General features: G+C 42.4%; 2 protein-coding genes and 1 pseudogene across 3 annotated transcripts; 1 reads left to right on the top strand and 2 right to left on the bottom strand.

Annotated features, from left to right (window-relative positions):
• Positions 1 to 1,342: 1,342 nt before the first annotated feature.
• On the top strand, positions 1,343 to 6,102 carry LOC142893800 (uncharacterized; annotated as a pseudogene).
• A 457-nt stretch (positions 6,103 to 6,559) lies between these two features.
• Positions 6,560 to 9,634, bottom strand: aqp8a.1 (aquaporin 8a, tandem duplicate 1). Its single transcript, XM_076034699.1, has 5 exons — positions 8,278 to 9,634; positions 7,651 to 7,777; positions 7,328 to 7,536; positions 6,979 to 7,113; positions 6,560 to 6,627 (listed from the first exon to the last, which is right to left on the bottom strand). Exons 1-5 carry the CDS (start codon positions 8,532 to 8,534, stop codon positions 6,585 to 6,587), a joined length of 771 nt encoding a protein of 256 aa, XP_075890814.1. The 5' UTR covers positions 8,535 to 9,634; the 3' UTR covers positions 6,560 to 6,584.
• An 899-nt stretch (positions 9,635 to 10,533) lies between these two features.
• Positions 10,534 to 15,058, bottom strand: lcmt1 (leucine carboxyl methyltransferase 1). Of its 2 annotated transcripts, XM_076034698.1 has the most exons (12): positions 14,935 to 15,058; positions 14,618 to 14,839; positions 14,099 to 14,190; positions 13,735 to 13,856; positions 13,541 to 13,617; positions 12,954 to 13,015; positions 12,741 to 12,843; positions 12,453 to 12,573; positions 12,241 to 12,342; positions 12,061 to 12,152; positions 11,352 to 11,449; positions 10,534 to 11,173 (listed from the first exon to the last, which is right to left on the bottom strand). In XM_076034698.1, exons 2-12 carry the CDS (start codon positions 14,701 to 14,703, stop codon positions 11,151 to 11,153), a joined length of 978 nt encoding a protein of 325 aa, XP_075890813.1. In that variant the 5' UTR covers positions 14,704 to 14,839; positions 14,935 to 15,058; the 3' UTR covers positions 10,534 to 11,150. The 2 variants fall into 2 exon arrangements, with proteins under 2 accessions (XP_075890813.1, XP_075890812.1); XM_076034697.1 differs by having other exon boundaries at positions 14,618 to 15,016.
• Positions 15,059 to 16,670: the final 1,612 nt, after the last annotated feature.

Below are 16,670 nucleotides of genomic sequence, written 5' to 3'. Positions count from 1 at the left end.
GTGTTTGGATAATTCCAAATTGATTCAAGGCTGCTCCACTGGAGTAAATAAATATCCGAAAAACAGATCAAATATGGGAACTTTTCAGACTTAGCTCAATAAATTAGACGTGGAATAACAGCCAAAAAGAATCTGTCAATATTACACTTTTCTAAGTGTGTGGGGAAAAAAGCACAGATAAAAAAGCATTAAATAACCTCACGAGTGTCTCCGTTCTCAGTGTTGCAAGAGGATGTCAACCCTCCATTACCAGCCTTTGGTTCAGGATCAGTGTCGGGATCTTGGAATATTCCAACGAAGCTTGAGCCATCCGCGTCAGGCTCGCTGACTGGCAATCCATTCCACTTCTTTTGCACTTTGTTCTTCTTGTCGAACGCCATGGTGATCTCAGCCAGCGTCTTACCCTTGGTCTCGGGCAGAGACAGCCCCAAAAACACAGCCGCTGAGAGGCACACAGCCAGGAAGGGAAGGAAGCAGAAGTTCCCCAGGCTGTTGACAATGAAGGGAAAGAGCATGCCCACGAAGAACAGGCTGATCCACAGCAGCGAGCCGGACACCATGTACGCGGCCGGCCGGGCCGCCTGGTCGAAGATCTCTGTGGGTAAGATTACAGACACCCCCGCCGGGCCCAAGCCGAAGCTGAGGATGTAGGCGAACACACAGGCCATGCTGAGGTAGGCCATCCCGTCCACCCCGCGGCTCTGCAGGGTCAGCGCCACAGTGAAGACCACGCTCCAGAAAGACATGAGGCTGTACCCGCCCACCAGCAGGTACCTGCGGCCAACGCGCTCGATCAAGATGTTGCTCAGGATGGAGGAAACCAGCTCGGAGGCCCCGGTGCCGATAGTCACATACTGGATCATCTGCTGCGGGATCCCCGCCGCCTGGAAGATGTACGACGCGTAGAAGTAGATGGAGTCATTCCCGCAGAGCATCATGGCGCTGCTGGCCACCATGGCCGTCCGGAGCTGGGGCCGCAGTTCTCGGCTCTTGAGCAGAGACCACAGCGTCAAGGCGGCACCTTTGGATTTGGAGTTTAAAGCTGTGTGTTTCTGCTGCTCCTGTTCCTGAAGCATCTCCTCTATCTCTGAGACCGGGGCCTCGCCGCCGCGGAGCCTCCTGAGGGCCTGTACGCACGCCTCTCTGTCCCCACGATCAATGAGGAGGTATCTCGGGCTCTCGGGGAACCACGGAAGGGTGACAAGCTGGATCAAGGCCGGCAAAGCGTTGCTGGCCAGCAAGTAGGGCCACAGGGGCTCTGAGCCCAGCAGGGCCGTCAGGCCCACCACCTGACCCAGGAAGATCCCGAATGCCGTGAAAACCGCAGAGGAAAATGCCACGGCGCCTCTGAGGTGTTTGGGGGCGCTCTCGCCGAAGTACATGGGCTGGACGTTCATGCTCACCCCCGAGTTTATGCCCACTAAGAGACGGGCGATGATGAGCATTTCGAAGGATTTGGCGAACTTGCATGTCAGCACCAGAATGGCGCTGGCAAACAGGAAGAAGTTGTTCAGCAGGAGGGTGTTCTTCCTCCCAAGGCGGATCGACAGCAGCCCTCCGAGAAGGGCCCCGAACAGACCTCCAAGGGAGAAGGCCGACACGATAATGGTCCATACCACGGTTACCTGGGTGCTCTCCAAGCCAGAGCCCCAGCGCTCTGTGTAGCTCTCATTGATGAAGGTCTGGACGTAGCTGGTAGGGGCATTGATGATTGAGATGTTGTAGCCGTACTGGAAGGTGCCTCCGATCGCGGCGGAGAAAACGGTCAAGGCGAGGGTCCTGCTGGAGGGTTTGCTGCTGTCAGCTGGCTCCTGGTCCGCCGTGTGTGTCATCTCAGTGCGGACGGCCCCCTTCAAGGCGATGCGTTGCGTCCCTCAGTCCGTGTCGCCTGAAGACAAGGTCCTTCACGAAACCCTGCCTCTTATACCTGAAATACAGCTTAATAGATAACTTCCCGAGGCAATAACGGTAATGAATAAAGCTGTATTAACAGGCGAGCAGTCTTGCGTTGTCGAGACGTTTGAACGCAGAGGAAAACCAGTGCAGACCATTTAGTATTTCCCAAAGCGTAACCTGGCAGGCAGGTGCGCGCCTGTCAGCATCAAAGCAAATGACAAGCCCATGTTCACAAGGACAACGTCTGAACTTTGCTGCATCATCAAAAACGTCTACTCAAACCCAACTGTTTTTCCCCCTTATCGAGTACCTTAATTAGCGGCGAGAATATGAAGGTGAACGCAACCCTGGCAGTCCGAATTCAGGAAAAATCCGCCAATCCTTCATGCCGCTGTTTGGGCGCGTTTTTGATTGCGTCGCAGTAAAAAAAAAAATTACGTCATCTGTCTGCGACACCAACTGTCGCATGTAGGTGGTGAATATGTGAGTAAACGTTCCAAGTGTATACATTTATCAATATTGTCACGATAGCGTTACGCGTCCCATCGTATAAATATATTATTCGATTATGCTGCTTTTATTCCCTTCCGTCAACAAACGCGAGAATTGCAGTCACGGCCCAACGCAATGTTTGTGTTAGCTCGTATGCGTAAGCTAACGCTATTTTGAGCGAATGTTTGCCGCGCTAATCGCTGTGCTGTCGAGCTGTCAAAGGCGCGGTGTAAACGTAATCTTTGTAAATCTTTGTGTAAACGTCTTGCTGCATTGACAGCGCATGCAGACCTTTGATGCCCCCTTTTCTGCTCCAATAGGGCGCCTTCCCCAACGAAAAGGAAAGAGGACGACAAGAGCAAACAGCGAGGGAAGGAGAAGTCAGTCTCCGCCAAAGAAGGAGCTGAGAAAGGCCGAGGGCGTGAGAAGAACCGCACACGACGCAGTGCTTCCAGTGGGAGCAGCAGGTTGTTTACATCACGTACATCGTGTTTTTTCCCTAGGTTGCAATTAGTTTCTCACCATCGAATGTTAATTTCATAATGACTTGGAATACACACCCTCCTGAGTTGTATAACTTCTGCTAACTTCTGCACAATCCATGCTCGTCTTTAGCTCCAGCTCCAGCAGCAGCTCGGGCTCCAGCTCGGGCTCTTCCAGCGGCTCCAGTTCCTCCGCCTCTGGCTCTTCCAGCTCCCGTTCCTCTTCTTCCTCCTCCTCCTCCTCACCGAGCCCCACCCGCCAGCGCCATAACAGAAGGCGCTCGCGCTCCAAGTAAGAAAACCGCTACTATTTTCTTGTGGTCTTGTGGACCTTTAACACACTCTCAATTATTTATGTTTAGACTATGTGCAAACAACTTTTTTTGGAGTCACTAGAAACAGAGCAGACACTTTGCCGGATGCAGCATATCCATCAGTTGTTATTTTGAGATGCCACAATTGTAACTGTCATTGAAATCTAATTGTTTGACTTTACTGCTTCTGCGTACTAAAATAATCAAGTAGACATATTTTTGTATTGTCACATGACCAGAGCAGTTAATAGATTGTGGTGATTTTGAGCGCAACTTCATTGCCTTCCACAACTGCTGCTTTTGCTGAATACATTTTTGAACGTCCTTCCGGTGTGACCTGTTGAACCAATTTGCGGCAAGACAAGCTCAGGTCACAAGCTCCCATCCCTGTGACTGGATGGGTCGCAAACTTTATGATGGTCGCAAAGGCAGTTCCTTCAGCTGACCAGTGTGACCACTCTCTGGTCACCCCAGGTCACTGTTTATGAGGCTTAATGAGTTTCACAGTCTTTGCTCACAAGGTTTTCAACACCCCCAAGGCACTGATCATGATCATCAAATATACACCAAAGCCCTACATATAGTAACATTCAATACATTTATACATTCAACTCAATATAATAATTCCAACATATGTATGTGTAATGTAATGTTACAAATATAATAGCACAATATGCAATGGGCTGAGTTTGGGCTGAGTTCAGTGGATTCAGTGACTTGCTTTAGGAAACTTGGCCGTGTCGCAACATTCATGACAACCTGCTCTGCATGTGGAGGCGCATATTTTACTGAAATACGTTCAATAAACTAGAACTATAAACATCCGGAGTTGCTCATTAGTGGACTGAAAGTTGCGCTACTGCAGAAACTGAGGATTTATGAACGGCCATTCAATGCATGTTAAATAGCAACTATAGGGACTTAACATCACTTGAATAATGTTTTGCTCTGCAGGTTGTGAATCATTCGTCAGTTACAGTTTGAATCTCACAAGTGCCATCAATTTATTGTCAGATACTAACAGAAACGTACTTCATGCAGGTCTAAGTCTGCCAAGAAGGACGATAGAGACCGGCGCCGACGAAGCCCCACCCCTCCCAAGCCAACAAAGATCTACCTGGGCAGGCTGACCAGAAATGTCATCAAGGTGAATTATTTAATGAGAGAGATGCTGATGTTGGAGATGTGAAATAAAACTGATTTAATATGGTTCGTCAAAGCCCTTTTTTCTTTTGTTTTACTGAAAGGGATATTGGACTTTGAGGCGAATAGAACAAATGACCAGATATTAGGATCATGTGCAGCAGACCCAAAGACTGCTTGATTAGATCTAACTTCTTGTTGTTGTTTTTTATTCAAGGTACATATGTATTAGTAGGATTGGATTTCAGTCAACATGAATATGCAGGGGGAAATTAATGTGTAATGTTTGGAGAATCAATCAGTATTTGCACAGGAGCATGACTACAGTAATAAAAGAAGTCTGAAATGACCACTTACATACATCTGCTCTCTGGATATTATATCTTTTTTTCAGCAGTTTTGTTTCAGTTTAAATACACTACTAGTCAGAAGTTTTGACATACATGTTTTGTCTTTGTCTTTACTACTTTCTACAATGTAGATAAATACTGAAGACATCAAATATATGACAAAGACATGTGGATTAATGTGGCAAAAGAAAAAAATGTTAAATGCCTAAATTTGTTATGTTGAATATATTTTATATGACGGGTGGCTATTCTAGATTATCTAAAATACAAAACTTGTTTGACTTATTTCACATTTAGTTGTTTAATACATATTCCATATGTGTTCTTTCATTGTTTTGATGCCTTGAGTGACAATCTACAATGTAATTAGTCATGAAAATGAAAGAAACACCGTTAAAGATAAGCATGTGTCCAAACTTTTGACTCAGAAGTGTAGGTTAGTACTTTCTTATGTTGTACTTCAACCCTTTTCTCAGTGTGTGTTACTGACATGTGTGACCTGTTACAACACGGTCTCAAACAATGTCTGCCTTGTGCTCCCTGAAGGACCACATCCAAGAGATCTTCTCCGTCTACGGCAAGATCAAGATGATCGACATGCCCATGAACCGCGTCTACCCGCACCTGTCCAAATGCTACGCCTACATTGAGTTTGAGACCCCCGAGGAGGCAGAGAAGGCCCTGAAACACATGGATGGAGGTGAAAAGCGTGGGGGCGGGTGTGAACCTGAGCTTCTTCTTCCTACCTCATAAATTCATGTCTGCTGGTGGTGAAAAATGAAATTTGATTCGACAGGAGACATTTCTCATCTGCTTGGTTTAAATCTTTATCTTTCAGGTCAGATCGACGGACAGGAGATCACGGTCACGGCAGTGCTGACCCCCACAGTGCGCCCGCCCCCCCGCCGGCTGTCCCCTCCCCGCAGGATGCCCCCTCCGCCCCCTATGTGGCGCCGCACGCCGCCCCGAATGAGGAGAAGGTGAGCGGCCAGTGATGGTTCACATTGACTCTATAACTAACTATTGCCGGGAATCGTTGGTATCCATATCTGTCTTTCTGCATCCATATTTGACCTTGTGTCTTGTAGGTCAAGGTCACCGCGGCGGCGCTCCCCAATACGTCGCCGCTCACGATCGCCAGGACGCCGCCGTCATCGTTCGAGGTCCAGTTCCAACTCCTCCCGTTAGTGGAAAGAACCCTTTCATCAATCCTCTCCGTTCTTTTCCTCTCTCTCAGTTGATAATCAATGTCAAGTAATGTTAAGTTTGTAATGCTGTAAACAACACATTTTCTCCCTTTTGGTCAAAATGAAGTATTTGTTTATTAGATGTTTTGCTTGTTTGAGGTGAATCGTTGGTGTTGTTGATTTTCAAGTGTTTTTAATTCTGTACATCCTTCAAGTTGAAATAAAGGAGAAAAAGTGACTGTCTGGATTGTTTTCCATTTAAATTCCAGGTCAAAAGATTGAAGAAAAAAAATGTTATGCACCTTAGACAGACAGTACATTCAGAAATCCTTTAGCTGGAACACTCGTGCCTGTTTGTGCTTTTGGTGGTCTGTGTCTTGTCCCCACTGTCAATAATTACTGACACTTAGGACACTATATTTTCACATGAGTTTAAGCATCAGTTAACTGCCGTTCATCTTGTCCTGTTACTGTTATTCATTTCCAGGACCTTAACTGCATAACAGAGTGTGAACAGACAATATGAGGTGTTGGTATTCCTGTGGAAGTTCCACTATGACGTTTTCTTGCAACCCAAATAAGATATGTAGAGTTTTTATTTAAAAGAAAAAAAAAAAATATGTTGTCATTAAACACTTTATTATATCAAAGCATCAAATTTCATTTAACTAAAGAGAAAATAAACAACAATTCCAGCCGTTTTAAGGGCAGACGCATCATTCACTTCAACACAAGTCGAGTTTTCTGGTCACCAAACACGAACCTGTGAAAGAGAGCAGTCGCCACTGTCAAAGTAATAACACACACTTTTGTGTGTGCAGTAGCCATAGAAATAAATTGAAGCTTAAAATTTAATGTAGCCCATCATGGTACAGCGAAGCTAATTCTTTTCTTTTGTTTAATGCTTTGCCGACTTTGCTGCTAAAGATGCTAACTTTACATAGGCAATCTGTTTATGTACCCTTACAGTATTTCTGCCAAAGCTTTAATAAGACACTATTTTTCTTCACAAATGACTTCTGTGAAGACTCTACAAATAAAAAAGACTTTACTCTTAATTTGGTCAATTCTCTGACACCTGTCACATAACTCCATAATAAATTGATTCTCATACCTGACCAGGCCAACGGTGAACAGAGCGCCGCAGGTGGGTCCCACCCAAAAGATCCAGTGGTGGTTCCAGTGGTTGGCAGCCACTGCAGGACCAAATGCCCGTGCAGGGTTCATGCAAGCTCCAGACAAAAGGCCCCTGGAGTAGGAACGTTATGAAGGTGTGTATTTGAGAAATGAACAAGGGTGCTACAAACAGGGTGAGAAAACATGAGGCTTAAGCATCATTGGCCTTGCCTAAGCAAGTTTGAGGATATTATTATTATTATTATTATTATTATTATTATTGTTGTTGTTGTTGTTGTTGTTGTTGTTGTTGTTGTTGTGAGCTTGTGGCGTTTCAGTTTCTTTACCCTGCAAATATGTTGGCAGTCACGATGAGGCCGATGCAGAATGGAGCCACGGCGGAGCGGGTCCGGCTGTTGATGGCCCCCATGCACACCGCCAAGGTGAGAGCGACGGTCATCGTGACCTCCGCCAGCGTGCATGCCGCCACATCGCTGGTGCCGACGTCGAAAGCACCCCCTCTGGCGGCGGCGTACTCCGCAGCGGGGAAGACGGCCTGAAGCGCAAAACAAAGGGCGAGGGCGTCTTTTATCGTGAGCATGACGAGAGCGAGTGTTTTTTGTTTTATTTTGGGTTTTTTTTTTCAACAACGCAAACGTCCTCTGCTCACCCGGGTCAAGGCGGCGCCAAGCATCCCTCCTGCCAGCTGGGCCACGATGTAGGGCGGCAGCAGGCGCAGCTCCATCCCCCCACATAGGTAGACGCTCACAGACACAACGGGGTTAAAGTGGCCGCCGCTGCAAGACACACATGGCATCATAAATCCTGTGGGGATGTCAGAATGTCTTCGTCACACGTCATTTATTTATTTATTTTTGTTTCAGGGAGATCTGTGTTTGAAGTGCAGTTTAAATTTTGTCCAATCCCATTTTAAAGTTGCTGTGCATAGCTTCTTTCCGACATTGAGACTCCTGTAAAATTACAATATTTTTACCGACTTTCAGACCTTCATTTATTCATCCTAGACTCCAGAGCAGCTTCACACAGGTAATTATTAATTTTCCAGAAAATAGCTTATTTATCTACAGGCCTCCAGCAAAAAACAACAATTCAACAAGTTTTAGCTTCCTGCTAAGATAGATAGATAGATAGACAGATAGATAGATAGATAGATAGATAGATAGATATGTCTGTCTGTCTGTCTGTCTGTCTGTCTGTCTGTCTGTCCAGCAAGCAAATAATAATAATGATAATAAAAAACAATGACTATCATTGCATTAGAGGCAGCAGTTATTACCTGACTTGGCCAAACATCACAATCATCACTCCCAGCGCCAGCCCGTGAGCCAGGGCGGGCTGGGTGACACCTGACATCCCAGCGTTCCCAACGACGGAGGCGCAGCCCACAAACACAAACAGGCCGGTCCCCAGCAGCTCGGCCAGGCAGGGCTGCACGTAGCGCTCAAAGAAGAGTCTGGCGGCGTGTCTGTCATCCACCTGCTGACCCATCTCGGCCACAGCAAACACCTCGGCCTTGCTCTCTGCCTCTGACATGCTGGATAAGAAACGTAACCCTCACCACCGTCCTGTTATTATATCAGATATCGATGGTGTCATGGATAAAGGACGTACGCACATCCTTTTTCTCCTCCGATGCCCCACCTTCCTGCAATTGTTCCTGCTCCAAACACCCAAAGGTGTGAAGCTCATAAAGTCATCAAGCCTATGGAAAAGAGTGAGGAACATATTTGGGAACACTTAATGGCAAAATAACATCAAAAAGGGAAAGGGAGTTATATGAAAGCTGCTTTTACAGCTTGTCAAAAATAATCATTATCATTCTTGTCATTGTCTAGTTGTGTTTGTCCCAAGCTGTTGCCATGTTATACAAATTGCTGAGTTTGACTTGTTCAGACAACTGGCCCTCCAGCTGATCTTAATGCCTAGTTTCCATTGAAAAGTAAAGGCAAAACAAACATTTTAAAAATATATTGCCTGTTTCTGTTATATTATTATAAGCCATCATTATCTCATTCAAAAAGGCACTTTGAGGTTCAGTGTATCTTTTACTCTCACTTTTCTATCTTTTCTACGACTTAGAACGACTAAAATGATTTGATGACGGCTGAGCTTTTCAATTTCTTATCAAAAATGAAATTGAGCAGATCAACAATGCGCCTTGAGGTATATCACTATTTATTTCCGCTAATATGCATTGAGCTTACTTTCTTTATGATTAATCATTTTCATATTACTGCTTGGCATCCGCCCGGACTGTACATTAAGGGCGGAGGGTTTCTTCTAAGCAAACACACTTGTTGGTAATTTAAACCATAAAACTGTCGGTTCCATCTTTTCTAATTAAAATCTCATGATGGACCTTTGTTCCCCAGCAGCCACCGTGGCTTTAAACAGTTGAGTTACCACAGGTGTTTCCAATGATCCTAATCAAGGACGCTGCTCTCTCGGGCCTCCAGGCTCCCTCATAATATCAATTAAAAAAAACAACATCATTGTGCCCACTCTGAGAGAGGTTTATTAGTATTAATGCATTTAATGTAATAATTAAATTTATACCAAATAATTATTTTGTTATTAAAATTACATCAAACCTGCAGTAGAATCCAAATTAAGTTTAGAAATTAACGGTTGCAACATCACACTAACACACTAACTTTTCACTTTTTTTTTTTTTTTTTTTTTTGAACTTTCTCATTAAGAGGATCAAAAAAGAACTTTTTAGTCTCTTTTAATTGTGTCCATGAAAGGAGATGTGATTTATTGTGCCAACTATTCCTGTGCAGATTCTCGGGCGCACAACATGAAACCGAGGCATCATTAGAAAACTTGCTACATTTTTATACTCGAGCTGAGAAAATTGTCAAGTGTTAATGATGGAAATTGTGTAGGAAACTCTTTGAAAATGTGTCAGGCCAGTTATTCGGGTGAATAATACAGTAGTTAGATAGTGCAGTGGAAGAATGTCATGTTGTTTTTCCAGTTAAGCACTTATCACTTATTGTGTGTGTGTGTGTGTGTGTGTGTGTGTGTGTGTGTGTGTGTGTGTGTGTGTTTTGGTTGCATGCTGTCCAGTCTGGTGGTAACCTTAACCTCAGTCTGACACGTAGGTGGAGTGACTGTTACTGAGTGAGCTCCCACAGGAGGGACTGATGAGGTTTTCCAGGATGGCTTTTACCACAGACTGCTTCCTTCACTCCGCCGCTGATTTCAGTGAGTGAGGACAACTGAATTTATGTGTCACATAGGACTCATAATAAAGGAAGAAAAAATAGACACAATCTGTCTTTGCTGTCTGAATTGATGCTGTGTTAAATTCCCTAAAATGTTACCGTTACTCAGGATACTTAGTCTGACTTAAATGTATACAGCAGTGATTAAAAGCCTTGTGAAGTGATGCACTGTTAATACTGGCTGCCTGCAGATCTGTACAAGATTTTCATAAAACTTTAGTTTATGGAAATCCTACTGTAGGTTCCTACCTTATAATCTGATAGGAAGTCTGTGTTCCTTCAATAAAGAAGATCCCACAGTCTTACAGAAAATGTTTTTTTTTAATTCACGCTCTACATGCAGTCTTTAAATATTCTATTGGCCTCTATTCTACTAGAAGCTTCCTGATTCGGAGCAAAGTTCAAAAATACAAAACATGTTCACAAGCAAATGTAAATAAAACCGTTACTCATGATTCAGACTCTTGCTTTGCCACATGCACAGATGACATGAAATAAATTAAAAGTAGAGGTCATGGTAAAAATTAGACAACGATAAATCACATTGAAATTCAACACACAATCGTCGGTTCTGATCCAAATTCAAAACAGCGTTTTGAATAACAAAAACATGTCTTGTCGATCAATTCATCGAGCAACCTTCATGTGATTTGCGGGCGGTGAATCAGTGCCAGGGTAGCTGGGAAAGCACGTCTTCGCATACTCCACTCGTATCATCTCCTGGGTTACCGAGGGCGCTGGTGGCGTCACGTTCTGCCGATGCTGCGGGTTTTTCACAATAAAACAGCCCCCAGGCGAGGGCTCGCCTGAGAAGTCAAACTTCCTCTTTCGAAATGTCTCCCTTTACGGATCCTCCCGCTGTTGACTTTGGCGTCCACGCGCGTGTCAAACACACCCCGACGGTGGACGAGCTTCCCACTCAAAACGCCAACTGCGCTAGACCTGAGGAAACACAGCGTGACCCGTTTTCATTAATGAGCACGGCAGCTGTTCCACGTGGAAACATGAAGCTGTAACACGGGCGGAAAACACAACAAATGTAAAGGACACGCGAGGCGCCACAGTAGTCAGGGATGATGCCGGAGCATTTTTTTATTTTTTTTTTTAAAAGGTAAATTACCCAAGTTCAGTTTGTCCTTGGTGGCCCAGCAGATGCTGTAGTGTTGGAGAAGCTGCTGCAGGAGCTCCCTCTCATCCAGGAACTCCAGTCTCTCGATTCTAACAGAGACACATCAAATTCAAGATTGGCACAAAACACAGGAAATGCATTAAAAAGCATCAACTGTCAGCAGAATCACACATTATTTTCAGTAATTATAATGAGAGTTTTTTTCATACATAGTCTTGCAGCCTTTCATCTACCGAGCTTTCACATCAAGGCTTTCTCAGTGACACATGATGATTTAATGCTCAAACACATTTCATCAAAAAAAAATGTATTAAAAAATTAAACACAATTCAGCTATTTTAAAACAAGCTGACAACTTATTACAAGATAAAAGGTATCTACTAACATTAGTAACCTGAGTGTAATATAGTAAATAAATATGGATAAATCTTTGCTATATAAAAAATTCTAAAATTTGATAATTGATGGCCTGCACTGCCAATTATCATCATTTTGTTACTTCAATTATTATCTTAAAAAAATACTTTAATTGATGACAAAGTTATCTATAGTCGATTTTTGCTATGCTAATTTCCAGAAAGCTTTTGCTCGAGAAGTATTAATCACAGGACATTAAGTCAGTAAGTACTTTAGAAATTAGCAAAATAAAATTCTTGGACCGCAATAACATCATTAAATAGTTGCTTCAACCAGACTCTACCTTGCCACGTCCTCCTGTGGCAGCATGCTGTAGACCGTCATCATGTCCAAAGCATCAGCGTGCTCCCAGGCCGTCTTCAAGAACCGATCCTTCTGCAAAGAACACGCATTAAAATCCTCAGTGTTGATTTTTTTAAATTTTTAATTATTTAAACAACTTCAAGCAAAACCTGAGCAGAACCTGTGAGTCCAGAGAGTGGCAGATCTCCACTCCTGCCAGGTTGCAGTGGCGGCGCTGCAGGTTCTCGATCATCACTTGGCCAAATCGATCGCTCATGTTCACCTGAAAGATTGTGTTGGCGAATCAAAGGCGGGATCATTTACTGTGCCAGTGCAGATAAACCGGGCCCACCAATTCCCACCAATCAACACTCTGTCTTCGGGTCTGTTTACCTGCTCGTAGCTGATGAACATGGCTGTGTGTAATGTTTCTGCTGCCCAGCGGACAAGATTAGAGGATTGGGACGGCGTCATGTAGACCAGCACGCACTCTGACACGAACACTGTGGGCAATCTGGAGAGGAGGACATTTTTAGCATTAGCATCGATGTCTACATTGACATAGAAATGTAACAAATTAAACTTGGTCAACGTGTTTTGTGAAACTGTTGATGGTGATAAGGTTAAAGCTTGCTTGCATTTTCACAAAGGAGAAGAAGAAAATTTTAAATAATCACGTACTCTGGGTTAAGGTGACACTTCTTCAGTTTTTCATCCAAATTCGACAGGTCTCTGAGGTCGGCTCCAATGATACAAAAGCGGTCTGAGTTGAGGCTGTGGGCATCTGAACAAAGGGAAAGCGAGGTACATACAGTGAGACACTTTGGAAACGCTTAGCAAGCACAATAACAGGAAGTATTCTGTTTCCTCACATAAACAGCTTTAGTCTATTACCTAACGTCAAGGAGTCGGTGGAGTGTGTTTCAATCAGGGGTTTGGAGAGTGGCGGCTTTGTCCTATTCATAGGGGGAAAAAATGGTTTAGAAATATCAAAAGCCTTCATGTTGGTCAGGAATAAATCTCAACGTACATAAAAACTTATTTAATTACGGTATAACATACATTTAAATGAATTTGCATTCTGTTTTTACATTAGCCATAATTGTTTTATGAAATAATGAACAGAAAGAGTAATGTTAACTTTTTATATTACCTTAGATTATAGAATGGTAATTGAAGAAAGTGATAAACCTACACCAGCGTACATTATATTTTTTTATTGAGACTGGTGCTTTATATTATTTCTTTTTGCCTTTGTGATATATTTTAAAAAGCACATCAAAAACAACTACTGCAAGAATGTGGAGCCGTTTCTTTGAAGAGCTTTGTCTCCCTCTACTGATTGATATATGAAATGACAACATGTAAATGAAATACATTTGCTGCCTCAATAAAACTAATCAGCTAATCAACTAATTTAAAAACCAATTCCTCTAAAATTGTGTTCTGATTTAGGGTGAAGAAAGAAAATGTCATCTCACTTGATGCAGTGGATTTTCCTCGCCACAATCGTTGGGAAGTCAACTTCAAAAAACTTTTTAGGCAAGAGGTTTTCATCCTGGATCGCACAAAAAAAAAAGATACGTGTGTTTGCATAGTGAGACACCTTGTAGCCTACTCAAAACAAAAACGGACTCTTATCACAATTACAACAGATGACAGCTAGGTGGCAAACCTTTAATCTCCAAAAAGTGGTGTCCAGTCCAGCACCAATGTTAACAACTTGGCAGTTGCACTCTGTTTTCTGTATAAAAGCGTCAAGGAGGTGGTTCACTCCTTTAACACGGGCATAGTAACCTGGCCATTAAGACAAACACAAGGACAGAAGTTTGTTTAAAAGGTTATAGCTCAATTCTTGAAGATGATGTTGCAAGTCATTAATCAATCACAGTGTGCAACATGTACCCGCAACACATACTAGCAAAAGCAACACATAAAGCTTGAGCTCTATACTGCACTCTGTGTTTGTTTAATGCACTATATTCACTGTGAAGATGCGTAACTACAGTGTAAATGGGGGGGTTGACTGCACCACTTACCTCTGTTTATTTCAGGCGCCTTCCTTTCCCCAACAGATCTAGAGAAATATTGGATGTAGGGGTCGTTCCAGTAGCCTTTACTGGTGGCAAACCTGAATTTAAAACGCATGTTTGATGAAACGGAAAAAACAACTGATGAAGCATTTAGAGATTATCTAAATGAATGGAAAGATTCGATCTGGATGTTGGCAGCAGCAGTTTGCACAGACAACGAGGGATTCACACACGCCTACTGACATTGCGGTAAGGCTGCATCTGGTACGTCAGACAGCTAACAAACACTGGCCGAATGGTGCACTTTTCCCATTTAATTAAATATGAAAAAACAAACCCTAATGCTATGTCAATAAGAAATCATGAAGTGATAAGGCTGCACAAAAGCTATAACGCTGCCTTGCATTATAGATATGATGATTAACGTGTATAATTGGTGAAATGTATGCTTGTTTTTCAAACCAACACGGCTATTATTATCATCACGGCGTGTCCTGTAGCGATCTGCTGCACACCCCGTCTTACCTTTTACACGACGTTGCGTCGTCACAGGTGGCCCTCACCGCTTCATCCGAACTATCCAAGTCCGCGAAGTCCCGCCGGGTCGCCATGAATTGATGCTGTTCTATTCTGAGGGTGACAGCATTCAATCTGCTGGTCGTCTCGCCTATTTGTTTATCTGCTGCACTGTTGCACCCGGCTAGCTTCCACCAGCTAACTGGCTAGCTCTGTTTGACAACTGGGATACTTATGTGAAACGAGACGAGGAGGAAGGACAGTTACAATTTCAGCACATAATTCGATTTTCCAGTGTGAAAAGCCTCAAAGTTCTTAAAACCCACCTAACTCATAAAGAAGCGTTGATATTTTACAGGGTGAAACTTTGTGGCAGAGGGCTACATGCGCCAACCGAGCAGGTTGTACTTCCGGTGTGCCTTTTCCAGCATAAAAGCATGGCGTTATTTTTGCACAAATGCAAAATAAAACTGTTGATGTTCAACCTTTATCCATTTTACGCAACGCGGCATACTGCGTGAACAGACCGTATAAAATGTGCAATGATAGTGAATTGGCTGATAAAGAAAATTCATGTGGGGAGGGGCTTGAGATCAATGACAGGACGGGAAATCCAAAAATCTTTTATCTTTGACTAATTTGGTTTCTGGAGGGAAGTCTAAATTTTAATTAAAATGTAAGTTTGGTTGCAAACAATGTAGTTAAGGTTAGGAAAGACAAGGACCTTCACTTCGAATATAGTATATATATATATATATATATATATATACATATATATATATATATATATATATATATATATATATATATATATATATATATATATATATATATATATATATATATATATATATATATATATATATATATATATATATATATATATATATATACATATATATATATATATATATATATATATATATATACACACATATGTATATATATATATATATATATATATATGTATATATATATATATATATATATATACATATATATACATATATATATATATATATATATATATATATATATATATATATATATATATATATATATTTTACTTAGTAAAAGTAAGTTTCTTGGAGTCAATGCATTATTATAATTTAAAATGGAGAAGAGAGTTACAACTGTGAAAAACACAAAAACATAATTCAAAAGTCAGCAAGTAATAAAGGACTTTAAATAACTGTCACATGCAACCTTGTCAGTTAAATGTTTTGTCTATTTGATTTGTAAGACAGCTTAATAAAATGCTCTGCCACATTCCCTCGCATCAACTCATCACTATAAAAAGTCTACGTGACCTTTTTAAACATAACTTTAACAGTATGATTTCACAGTAGGCAAGCAATAAAGACGTTTATATTACTGTTACAAAACGGCTTGTAAAATGAAAAATGAAACTGAAAAAAACGTCAAAAGAAAATAGTCATTTGACGAAATGTGCATGTAAAGTTTAACAAATTAATATTTTTCGTCTGTATAATACACCAATGCTTAAAATATGTACAGAAACATATTAACTTGAACTCGAAAAGAATGCTTTCAGAGTAGTGTGTTTGCGCGCTTCTGCGTGCTGTTACACCTAAGATTCATCAAAAAACATGATTACAAAAGAGTCACCTGTCGTATAGTCTTGACAGAAGACAAAGAGACGACTGAAATGCATATGTTCGTGACTTTGAAGGCGCTTGAAGACATAATGAACACCTCGTCGCAAAGTCAATGCGCTCGACTCGTGTGACTCCGATGCTCTCGGCGTGATGATGAACTTCTCCCGTCGGTGTCCAGGGGGAAGTGTTGCAATGGAAATGGATACCTCGGCGCTCTGAGCCCACTTCCTGCGCTCTCTCTCTCTCTCTCTCTCTCTCTCTCTCTCTCTCTCTCTCTCTCTCTCTCTCTCTCTCTCACACACACACACACACACACACACATACACTCTCTCTCTCTCTCTCTCCCTTTCTCCCTCTCAATTTAGTTCAATTCAATTCAAAGAACTTTATTGGCACAGTAAATAAACTGACATTGCCAACGCAAGTGATACATGCAGTGCAAA

The sequence above is a fragment of the Nelusetta ayraudi genome, unplaced genomic scaffold, assembly GCF_046127955.1.
Source record: "Nelusetta ayraudi isolate G7.1 ecotype Tasmania unplaced genomic scaffold, CSIRO-AGI_Nayr_v1 ptg000042l, whole genome shotgun sequence".
NCBI lineage: Eukaryota > Metazoa > Chordata > Actinopteri > Tetraodontiformes > Monacanthidae > Nelusetta > Nelusetta ayraudi.
This window is presented reverse-complemented; position numbering and strand designations above follow the sequence as displayed.